Source organism: Ctenocephalides felis, unplaced genomic scaffold, assembly GCF_003426905.1.
Source record: "Ctenocephalides felis isolate EL2017-DRISC unplaced genomic scaffold, ASM342690v1 CF-g0.4_SCAFFOLD_01886, whole genome shotgun sequence".
Taxonomy (NCBI): Eukaryota; Metazoa; Arthropoda; class Insecta; order Siphonaptera; family Pulicidae; genus Ctenocephalides; species Ctenocephalides felis.
In genome coordinates this window covers 5,671,148-5,683,821 of record NW_020538040.1, presented here as the reverse complement: position 1 = coordinate 5,683,821, position 12,674 = coordinate 5,671,148, and the positions used below count along the sequence as shown (strand labels likewise).

Below are 12,674 nucleotides of genomic sequence, written 5' to 3'. Positions count from 1 at the left end.
TTCATTTTTTTAATTTAATTTTTTTGATAATATTGAATTTTTTTCAAAGTATTAAAATTTTTTCAAAGGTTCGAAATTTTTGGAATTTTTGGAAACAACAATTTTTTTAAAATGTTTGAGATTTGTAAATATTTGATTTTTAAAATAATTTTTGAAGATTCTCAATATTTGTAAAAATCTTTTTTTTTAAATTTTGATATTTTTTTGAAATTTTCGATTGTTTAAATTTTTTGAATTTGAAAAACTTCGAAAATTTTGAATTTTTTAAAACTTTAATTTTATTTTGAAAGTTTTGATTTTTTTATTCAAATTTTTAAATTACGCAATTTTTTGTAAAAGCATATTTGCACGCCGTCTACACAAGCAAAAAGTTTTGTGATTATTCAAATCAGTTGATCCGTGTTCCAGAAATCGTCGACGAAATTTGTATTTGCACACATCCACACAAACATCAATTTTTTAAAGGTATGCCAGTAAAATGTTCAGAAACTTCTGAAACATGAACAAATGTAAAAAAAAATTATTTTTGATTCGAGACGATTACTAAAACTTACCCTACGAAAAGTTATAAAAAACTCTTACCGACAAGCAAATTAAATAGCAATTTAGAATTAAAAAAAAAAACATTGATGAGTGTATTAGTTTAGAAAAGAAGACCTCTACTGACGAGCAAATTAAAAATAACAGGAGTATACTAACGGATAGCACATACGATAAAAAAACTCTACTGACGTAAAATCAAAAAAATAAGATGGACCAGGAATCTACTGACGAGATATTAGGAAATACGATAAAAAGAACTATACTGACGAGCAAATTGAGGAAAATAAGAACTGACGAGTAAATTGAAAAAAATAAGAACAAAAGAACTCTACTGACGGGCAATATAAAATAATAGGAAAAACATGACTCTACTGACAGCCCATTCAGAAAAAATAGGACTCTACTGACGAGCAAATTCTGAAAAATGAGTGAAAAAGAACTCAACTGACGAGCAAATTGAGAAAAAATAAGAAAAAACAGGACTCTACTGACGAGCAAATTGAGGAAAATAAGCAAAAACAGGACTCTACTGACGAGCAAATTCAGAAAATAAGAAATAAACAGGACTCTACTGACGAGCAAATTCAGAAAAATAAGAAATAAACAGGACTCTACTGACGAGCAAATTCAGAAAAATAAGAAATAAACAGGACTCTACTGACGAGCAAATTGAGGAAAATGAGAAAGAACAAGACTACTGACGAGCAATTCAGCATTCATTGCTCGTCAGTAGACCTGCCTTACCAAAAATTTCTTCAATACAAGTAAAATGTTTTTTAAATCATTCAAATTGGGTACTCCGTTTTCTCAAAAATTGAATTACCATTTTTAGCACTGTTTTGCCTCGTATCTTCAAAACGACTGGACCTGCTTTGCCAAAAACTAATCATCACACATCTCCCTATCATAGGAATCGAATGTTTTTTGAATCATTCAACATCGGTTGATCGGTGTTCCCGAAGATCGTCGACGAATAATTGTATCCGCACACACACATCTATTTTTTCTAAGTAATGCCAAATTGTTCAGAAACCTTTGAACGTAATTTTTTCGATTTTTTGCAAATTACCCTATGGAAAGTTAGTAAATAAAACAATGTATAATTATCATTGTATGACTTCGATTATTGTTTTTTCCTAATTATATTTTTTTCATATCATTCGCACTCCATATTTGTGTAATAACAATTTCTTTTTGCTTTTTTTCTGCCGAATCATCCATCGACCGCAGAATTCGGGCCATTTAAACTATTAGAGCATTGAACGACATTTCTAGGGTTCGGTAAAGGAAAATAAATATAAGTACTAATATATTTCGACGTATTTTTCTTTACAAATATTATCTTCCCATAGGGTATTTATAGTAATGGCCAAAAATCGAAAATGAAAATTTTTCCATTTCTCGACGTTTTGAAGGTTTCTGAACATTTTCAGGCATTAGAAAAATATAAAACAAAAGAACTCTACTGACGAGCAAAATTTAAAAAAATCGAAACAAAGGGACTCTACTAACGAGCAAAAAGAAAAAAGAACTCTACTGAAAAGCAAAATTTTTGAAAAAAAAATCGTGTCAAAAGGGACTCTACTGACGAGCAAATCGAAACTGAAAGAATCAAAGATAAAAAAATGTTGTAAAAATGGGACTCTACTGACAAGCAAATAAAATCGCCGTTATAAAAAGAAACTCTACTGACGAGCAAAGGGAAAATAGAAAGAAAAAAGGACTCTGCTGACGACACAAAATTTACAAAAAAAATCGTTTCAAAAGGACTCTACTGACGAGCAAATAAAATACGTTAAAAAAGGGACTCTACTGACAACAAACAAACTTGAAAGAATTGAAAGAAAATCAACTTAGTTTCTAACAGTATTATTATATATAATTAATTATTTGTTATATTATTTGAACTGATGCAACTTGCCTCAAGGCAAAATGCTACCTAAACCAAGTTTTCATTTGTTCATAACCATAAAATTAATATTACAATATTAAACAATAAAACTATTTGCATTAAATTTATACTTAAAATATTTTACTCTAACGCTTACCATGCACATTGTTTTTGTAATTTTGGATTAAAAATTTAAAAAATTCACCAGGCTAAGCACAGTCTAAGCGCCACTCTGGTACAAATGCGTTACCCGAGTGCGTTTAGACTGGTTATATACTGGAGCACTTGCCCAATTCTGTGAAAAACTATTGAAAAATGTGAAAATGCAGCCAAGCTAAGCACAGTATAAGTGAAAATGTCGCACATAATTATTTGCAAATGCGTTTAGACTGTGACTATACGGGAGCACTTTTTCATTTTGTGTAATTTAGTCAAAACTATTTTTTTTTAATTGAATTCGAAATGAAATTGTTAATGTTCTGGAAATCAATTGATTTATTATGATTTACTTGATTTGCTCGGATTTAACAAAATAGCAAAAATAATGAAAGTTACACTGTATTTGTAATAATATATTTGAAAACGTTTAAAATTTCTCGAATATTTCATTACGGTACGGAAGTTCCAGCAATTTGCCTTAAGGCACGATGCCATACACCCCACTAGTTTTAAATTATTTTTAACAATGATACTTTTACCACCGCTGTTACAATTTATCACTGATCTTATACTGTTATATAATTTATCTCTATGATTTTTCGGTACAGAATTTTGCAACTGTCAAATATGGAGGTGTGAATTAAATTGCTATTATTTTTTTATTTATAACTTTAATGACATTGCAACAGTAAATGTTGTAAATGCGGTAGCAATTGCGGTATATAATTATATAATGAAGTAGAAGATTTGATTTGATTTGAAGAGATTGTTTATTGCAATTTAATTGTTGCTAATTGTGCGATGAGTAGGTCTTTTCCTGATTGTGATGTATTAGATTGAGTAAAAGTGATTCCATGTCTCTGATCCATACAGAACAATACTTAAAATAGTACTTTTTTATCATTTTCTGAAACGCTCTCTTATGCTTGTTTATAAGTAGTGAAAAACTGTAAAAATGTCTATCTATTTGCCGTGCGATCAGGGTATTTTACATAAAACAAGTAAGTAAGGGGGATGTTTGAAAGATTCTGTTATCATAACATTCTTTCTGTAATACGGTTTGGATTTGGAAAAGTTGTGAAGGTTACGATGTGTTAAATTTTGCAATTTGGTCGTCAGTAGAGTCCATTTTTTAATGTTCTAGATTAAATTAAAGTTTGCTCGTCAGTAGAGTCCTTGTTTATTATCTATTTTTTTTATTTGTTTGTCAGTACAGTTTCTTTGTTATCTTCTGGATCAAATTTAAGTATGTCTGTCAGTCAGTCGTCAGTCGAGTTCCTTTGTCCTCTGTCGCTAATTTTTTTATCAATATTTCTTCAATTTCGGTTAGCTCGTCAGTGCAGTCCCTTTTTTATTTTCTCAAATTTAAATTTGCTCATCAGTGGAGTCTCTTTTTTACCTTTTCGGTAAAAACGACATTAAATTTGGTTAATTTTTAACTTTTCGGTGTTAAATCAAAGTTTGCTCGTCAGTAGACTCCCTTTTCCATCTTCTAAATCAAATTTTAAAAAATTTGCTTGTCAGTAGAGTCCGTTTTTTATCTTCCGGATCAAATTTTAAATTTGCTCGTCAGTAGAGTCCCATTTTTAACTTTTCGGTATTAAATTAAAGTTTGCTTGTCAGTAGTTTCCCTTTTTGAGCTTTCAAATCAAATTTCAAGTTTGCTCGTCAGTACAGTCATTTTTTTATATTTTCGATATTAAATTCACTTTGCGTGTCAGTAGTCTCTTTTTCATCTTCGAAATCAAATTTTGAGTTTGCTCGTCAGTAAAGTCCCTTTTTTATCATTTTAACGAAAATCGCAAAATAATTTCACTGAAAATTTTGTGTTAGTGACGGTTACCATGACAACCGTAAAACTAAATTTAAGTAAATTAGAAAAAAAATGTATTTTTACAAAAAATTTGAAAATATTTCAAAAATTTAAAAAAAATCGAATTATTCAAAAATATCCAAATTATCAAAATATTTGAAAAAGTTTTTTTTTTAATTCCAAATAATTTTAAACTTCAAAAAAACTTTCAAATATTTGGAAAAAATTCAAATTTTTAAAAAAAATTTAAATTAACAAAAAATTTCTATATTATCAAAAAAATCAAATTTCTTATAAACACATAAGTAGAATACGCTCATCGCCTTATTTAATAACACTTATAACTTTACAGTATGCATTTTATATATATAATCTATTTGAAATTATTCAAAACAATTATTGATTATTTTCATATCTCGAATGTTTAATTACGGTACGGGAAGTTCCAGCAATTTGCCTTAAGGCACGATGCCATGCGCCCCGCTAGTTAATATTTTGCTTCTCAAATTTTTGTATTTTTTTCTTTTAAATGTTTTAGTAGAACAAACTGATGATGGAATGTATCTGGTTACGAAACGTCTTTATTAAGCATCTACAAAAAACTAATGTTTTCTTTATTTTAATTGATATATATATATATATATATATATATATATATATATATTTATCCCTTAAATTTCTAGTTAATAATAAAACACTTTCCTTTCATTAATAAATGTTTTACTATTTATTACAAAAATATTGCAATCGAAACATGAAGCACACACCGTCATACAAAAAAGTCAAAATACCAAACAGTACAGCCGTACTAACCTTATTACGAGAGATCCTTATTAAATCACACACAATCATTTAATTAATTAATAACAAACAAGAGTCTTGTCGATCAACAAACGCCTTATAAAAGTATATACAACAGTACGATGGATAATTGAATCAAACAAATTAATTGAATTATCCAAACTAAAAACTAATTTTTTTTTAAAAAAAAGGGACACTACTACAAGTCTTCGTCTGGTTTCAGGATCATCAATTTGGCTCGGGCTCCTTTGCAACCGTAGATGGGCGGAATGTCCTGGGCAATCTTGAGGGCGTCTTGTCGGGATAATTTTAGGTTGAGTTTGGAGGCTTCTGTCATTACGCAACTGGAAGAGGAGAGAAAATAATAAATAGGTGAGATATATAAGTATGATATTTGGATAGAGCTCGTCGAGACCTTTCATTTGATACCCCACATGCCTATATTTGACTTGACAACATTTTGACCTACTGTTCGGCAACCCAATGGTCTACCTTTTATTAAATCTCTTGTAACTTTTGAACCGTTTGTGTGAGATACATGAAATATTCAGTGAATTTATTCTAAATTAAAAGATTTGTAACATACTCGAATATTTTCAAGAATTTTTGAACAAACATTAACATTAGATAGTCAATAAATGATTTCTACGAAACTTTTTTGATTTTTGAAGTCTATAAGTATGATATTATCAAAGTCCTGGTTAAGACCTTTCATTTGATACCCCACATGTCTATATTTGACACGACAACATATTTATCCGCTGTATTATTTATAGTTTGGCAACCCATTGGTCTACTTTTATTAAACTCTTGTAACTTTTGAACCGTTTGTGTGAGATACGTGAAATATTCTGTGAATGTGTGCTAAATTTAATTGTCTATAACATTATTCACTATAAAACCCTTACAGCTAGTTGGTGTACTTTAAAATGATCATAGATAGTGAATATATGGTTTGTACGGAACCCTATTGATTTATGTAGTCTGTAAGTATGATAATATTAAAGTGCTCGTTAAGATCTTTCATTTGATACCGCACATGCCATATGTCACGTCACAACGTCTTAGCCCACTGTACTATTTATAGTTCTGCAACCCATTGGTCTACTTTTGTTACATCTCTTGTAACTTTTGAACCGTACGACCAAAACAAATGATATATTCGACAAATTTGTGCTGAATTAAATCGACTATCAAATTGTCGAGTAGAGAAAAATGTCACATGGAAAAGGACTCACTGACGAGCAAATTCTGCTTGAAATTAAACGCGACTCGGATTTGACAAAAATAATAATGATTTTAAAAAGAGAGTCTACTGACGACAAAATTAAACTTGATTAAACTGACAGTCTTTAATAATAGTAAAATTTAACACGAAAAGGTCTACTGACGAGCAAATTCCAACCAATGACTAACGAGGGTCAATTTAGCAAAAAAGGACACTACTGACGAGCAAATTAAGCAAAAGAGAATTAATTTGCTTGTCAGTAGAGTCCTTTTCTTTCTAAAGAGACCTTTCATTATTAGTTTTTTTTTGAATTTGCTCGTCAGTAGAGTTCCTTTTCTGCCAAATTTCATTATTTTTGTCAAATATTTTTTGAATTGCATTTTTGGACAGACAATTAGATCAAATTAAATTTGCTCGTCAGTAGAGTCCCTATTTTAAAAATAATATTATTCTTGTCAAGTCCAAGTTCAATTTACTAGTCAGTAGAGACCTCTTTATCTGTGACAATTTTCTACCAACATTTTTCTCAAGAACAATACCAATTTTCTCACTACCCTTTTTACTACTACTCCAATTGATTGTTAGTAGAGTTCTTTTTCTTTTAAAATCAATGTGTACTAATGATTTTACTGAATTTGCTTGTCAGTAGAGTCCCTTTATGTTTTTTTCCAGTTTGCTTGACATTGTTTAGATACTATGGTTTTGTTAATAGATATTTATGTACTAATTAGTTTGCTCGTCAGTAGAGTTCCTTTTTTGCATTTGTTTTAAGTTCAGTTTGCTCGTCAGTAGAGTTACTTTTTTTAAATTGAATTTAAGCATTTTTTCTGACCAGTAGAGTCCTTTTCTTGTCAAATTTGATTATTATCCTTGTCAATTAAATCTTGCATTGAATTTCTGGGTTGACAATTTCGTCGTCAGTAGAGTCCCTTTCTTTTAAAAAAATATTATTGTCAAGTACGAGTTGATTATAAGTAATAGTCTAGTTTGCCCGTCAGTAGAGTCCTTTTTCCTGTGACATTTTATACCAAACATTTTCTCAAGAATGAAATTAATTTTTTCGCAAGTAGAGTTCCTTTTTTCTTAATAATTTTGCTTGTCAGTAGAGTCCCTTTTATAATAAATATTTTAATTGTGAATATAAATGAAATTAATATCAAATTAATAATGGTTCGAGATATATAATAAAGAGTGGACCAATGGGTTGCAGAACTATGAATAGCACAGTAACTCAAGACGTTGTGACGTCATATATGGCATGTGGGGTATCAAATGAAAGGTCTCGACGCGGACCTTAAATCTATAACATTGTCTAACACCATAAAGCCCTACATCAACTCGTTATACTTAAAAATTATCTTTTATCATTTACCTGACAACATGCTCAATCTTCAGCTTCCCAAACTTGACCAAACTAACATCCAACGCACCCTTAAACTCCTTCCTGAATCCTTCGAGAATCTCCTCATCAAAATGACCACCATCCACCGGCGTCATGTCCTTTTTGAGCACCAAAGTGTTATAAACAAGCACCACCAGCGTCTTCATCTTGTTTTGGTAAGAAAACTGTTGGACATCCCTTATCGTATCATATAAACCCTCCGGTGTTTTTTGTCTAAACCATCCAACAAAATCAAGTTGTACCCACAATGGGAAAGGGTGAGTTTTAACACTTTGAGGTCGTTGGTGGACAAAGGGTGGTGTATGGTGAATATGTTTCTTGTCCAGGGGAACGTTGAGGCTAGTTGTTCGAGGGTGAAGGTTTTACCGACGCCCGTAGGCCGGTGAGGAGTAAGAGTTTGAAATTTTTGGTGTAGAAGTTTTTGGCTAAGTCTTGGATCATCTGGTCTTGGCCGTATAGGTTTTGTTGCAAGCTTTGAAGGGTTTTTTGGAAGTCTAAAGCTTGATCGCACTTAGCACGTTGTTTAAACAAGTTGTGCGAAAGGACTTTCAAGTTGTCTTTCACGCTCAACTCGGTGTTATGCACGAAACCCAAGTACGCGCTTACGGGTAAAACCAGGAACAAAAACACCAGGGCAAGGGTACGGAATTTACCCGGCGCACTTGCATCAACCTCATCAGAACCTTTTAAAATTTTCCTCGGGTTTCCCTGATCTTGATCCTCCTTTTTAACCCTTCGTCTTTTCCTCAAATTAGCATCACCGTCCACCACATCATCATCACTTTTTTTCTCCAGACTTTTATCAATGTCCATAGGGATGACGTCTAGTTTTTCCTCGCAGTCCTTGGTGAAACTAAAGTCGAAGTTATTGAGTTTACCAAAGACCTTAATGTCTGCCTCATCCTGGTGCTGGTTCTGATCATTATCCTGTTGTAATTCGGAGGTATTTTCGGATGCCATCAGACTGGTTTTGAAATTTGACCAGTTTGACCAGGCCGGTTCGCAGAGATCGCCGCCTTGTTGGTAAGGGATGCTGTAGGTGTCCTTGATGCGGATTAGAGGGGATGATCCTAGGCGGGGATCTGAAAAAAAAACCAAAAAATAGTTGTGACGATGAAATTTACAATAACTAGTGGTGTAATATCAATACCAACTAGTTTATTTTATTTTTGCTATATTTTTTATTAAATTTCGTGTCGCCAACACTAGATAGAAAGGGAGCGATGCATACACAAATGTGTGAGCGAGTGAGAAAGGTAGATGCATAGTGTGGTCAATACTAAATATAAATATCGAAACTCGGTCACGTCTTAAATATTCCAATCATTAATATCAATAGTAACACTAACTTATGTAAAGTTTATGAAAATTGTATTATTTCATTTCTTTTAAGATGCTTTTTTTAGTTTTTTTTTAACTTCCCGTAGGGTAAGTTATAGTAATGGGCCGAAAATCGAAAATGAAAATTTTTGCATTTCTCGACGTTTTGAAGGTTTCTGAACATTTTGGCATACTTCAGAAAAAATTGATGGATTGTATGTCCGCATTTTTTCGACCACGTTTTCGGACGCACGGATCAACCGATTTGAATGGTTTAAAAAAACATTCGATCCCTATTGATAAAGAGATGTGCTGATTAGTTTTTGGCAAAGCCAGGTCCAGCCGTTACGGAGATATGGAGCAAAGAGTGCAGAAAATAGAAATCGAGTTTTTGAAAGAACGGATCATCCGATTTGTATGATTCAAAAAACATTCAGTTCGTAATGACGGGGAAAAGTGGTTATTAGTTTTTAGCAACGGTAGGCCCAGCGGTTTTGGAGATACAGAGCTAACTGTTAAAAAAATGTTTTTGAGAGAACCAAGCGTCCGATTTAAATGATTCAAAGAACTTTCTGCTTGTTTCAACAAAATAATTGCCTTTGTAAAAAAAATTTTTGTTTCTAATTTTTTTTCTCAAAAAATATTTTTGTAATTTTGGATCAAAAATTCAAAAAATAACCCGGGCTAAGTACAGTCTAAGCGCCACTCTAGTACAAATGTTTACCCAAGTGCGTTTAGACTGTTTATGTACTGGAGCACTTTTCCAATTTTGTGAAAACAAAAACTATTGAAAAATGTAAAAATGCCGCCAAAGTAAGCACAGTATAAGTGAAAATGTCGCACAGAATTATTTGCAAATACGTTTAAACTGTTACTATACGGGAGCACTTTTTACACAAAAAGAACTCAACTGACGTGTAATTTAAAAAAAATTACATGTTGCATTAGAAAACAAAGGAACTCCACTGACGAGCAAATTAGAATTTTGGTATAATTACTGGTAAAATGTCATTTAAGAAAAATTAAAAGACTCTACTGACGAGTAAAATCAGGGAAAGAATATTAGAGGTTCAAATTTTATACAAAAAGGACTCTACTGACAAGCAAATTTACAAAAATATATTAAAGTGTCATTTTTGAAAAAAAAATGAACTTTAATGTCGAGCAAATTAGAAAAATTACTGATAAAATGTCAATTAAGGCAAACAAAAGGACTCTACTGACGAGCAAATTTACAAAAAAAATATATAAATTATAATGTCATTAAAAAAAAGAACTCTACTAACAAATTTGGACATATCATTTAAGAAAAATTGGAACAAGAAATTATAGCAAGTTTAAAGAAAAAAAACTCTACTGACGAGCAAACTAGTAAATTTGAAAATGTTAATGACGAAAAATGTTAGGACCCTACTGACAAGCAAAAATATATTGAGGTCATTTTAGAGAACTGAAAAAACTCTACTGACGAGCAAATTCGAAAATTATTAGTTCAGAAAAAAGAACTCTACTAACGATCAAACTAAAATTCTATATATCAAAACTTCTATATACCAAAATTTATTAATATAGTATATATTATTGGGCAATAACAATATTATATATTGTTGAAAACCTCATAAAATCGTCTACTAAACTGTATATAACATTTAATAACATTTCAAACAAAATTGCTTAAGAAAAAATCCACAAAAATTTAAAATTTATGTACCAAGTAATTAGCCATTGGTTACATTTTTTAATATTCAGCATTATTATTATAAAATTTATATATATATATATATATACATATATACATATATACCATGATATATTATTAAAAACTAGATAAAATTATCTATAAATCTGTATATAACAATTTGTAACTTTTGGAACAAAATTATGCAAAAATAATTAGTTAAACTTTGCAATCAAAATCTTGATAAGGCACTCACATTGTTTTAGCTTCAACTGTAAATTTATTTTGTTTGAATTTAATTGAATATGTTGTAATTATTATATATCATTAAAGAGCTGATAAAATTATCTATAAATCTGTATATAACAATTTAAAACTCTTCGAACAAAATTGTATAGAAAAAAATTGTTAAACATTGAACACACAAAACTTATTTAGAAACAAATTTACATTTATTTACTATATAACAACTAAATCATTCATCATTAAAACGATGCCTTCAGCAAATTTGATTGAAATTAAATCATAAACAATGTTATCTAACATCATGACGTCCTACAGCAACTCGGTATACTCTAAAAACTCTTTTAAAGATACATACAACTTTGCTTTCTCCATTTTTTGTAAAGAACTCTTATAGTAAAAACGGCCGAAGCAAAGTTGTGTATTTAATATTGAAGACAAATAAATTTGTTTTATTTAGTCGCTTGTAACTTCCAAACCATTCGTTTAATATGAATAAAGTGTTCGGTGAATTTATACCAAATTAAATTATAAACAATATTGTCTAACATCATGAAGTCCTATGCAACTCGGTGTACTCTAAAATGCAATATTTTGAGGCTATGATGAACTTCAGGTTAATTTGTATGTCACACTTTACATATTAATGTAAAATTAAACATACATTGAGTCAATAAGTCTTTCTATAACTTGTAAATGATATTCTAGCAACTATTCGAAATCATTTTAGGCATCCCAAGACTAATCGAAAACAATTGAACTTTAGGAAGTACACAGTATGTAAGTTAAGGTTAGGTTAACTTGTTAGTTAACAAAATTCCTAATGTCATTACTCAACTATGTTCCAAACGTCTACAAAGCTTTGTATTTATATTTCAAGCACACCAGCTATGCCCCCTTAATCACAAAAACTTTCAGCACAATTCTTAAAAACTATAAAATACAATTTATTATCCATCTTACCATAAATCTGCTCGCAACTGAAATGCCTCACAAGTCCCTTCTTTCCAAAAGGTGTGTTCAAGTTCACAAATTTAGGCACCGGAGAGTTATAAATCTAAAATGAACAATGACCATTAATAATTATATCATTTCCTCAATAATGTGCATGTGTATTATCACATACACTCGTATTTCTAGTAGGAGAAGCAAAAGTTAATGTACTCAAATCCGACAGAGACGAAGAACGATTTAGTTTATGGTTTACATCAAACGAATCCATTGTGTAGAAAAACAAACAAAAACACTAGCATAACCTTAAAAATTATAACAGATGTAAAACAACTTTACGACAGAACAATACATTTAACAATGATTAAAATGTTAATGGAAACAAGATGCAAAGTTTTAACGTGACAAAATTTGCAACGGTCACTCAGAAAACCATTTTGCAACTGTCAACATAACCACAAATATTGGAAAAAAATTATTGACACAAATTTAATATTTATTTATTACCACTAACTAATCCAATATGTATCATCCGTGTTGAAATATGTTTTAGTATTAAATACTTTTATAAAACTCACCTTTTAGCACAAATTGTCCGGAATAAAAAAAATCAAAAATCCGCGCTTTGACATTTGTGAGTAAACT

General features: G+C 30.6%; 2 protein-coding genes across 2 annotated transcripts; both read right to left on the bottom strand.

The window, feature by feature from the left end:
* Window positions 1–5,110: 5,110 nt before the first annotated feature.
* LOC113378552 lies at window positions 5,111–8,061 on the bottom strand. The gene is made up of 2 exons (XM_026619103.1): window positions 7,808–8,061; window positions 5,111–5,551 (listed from the first exon to the last, which is right to left on the bottom strand). The coding sequence occupies exons 1-2, from the start codon at window positions 7,981–7,983 to the stop codon at window positions 5,407–5,409; spliced, it is 321 nt and encodes a 106-aa protein (XP_026474888.1). The 5' UTR covers window positions 7,984–8,061; the 3' UTR covers window positions 5,111–5,406.
* On the bottom strand, window positions 8,054–12,382 carry LOC113378549. The gene is made up of 3 exons (XM_026619097.1): window positions 12,205–12,382; window positions 12,042–12,135; window positions 8,054–8,919 (listed from the first exon to the last, which is right to left on the bottom strand). The coding sequence occupies exons 1-3, from the start codon at window positions 12,298–12,300 to the stop codon at window positions 8,177–8,179; spliced, it is 933 nt and encodes a 310-aa protein (XP_026474882.1). The 5' UTR covers window positions 12,301–12,382; the 3' UTR covers window positions 8,054–8,176.
* Window positions 12,383–12,674: the final 292 nt, after the last annotated feature.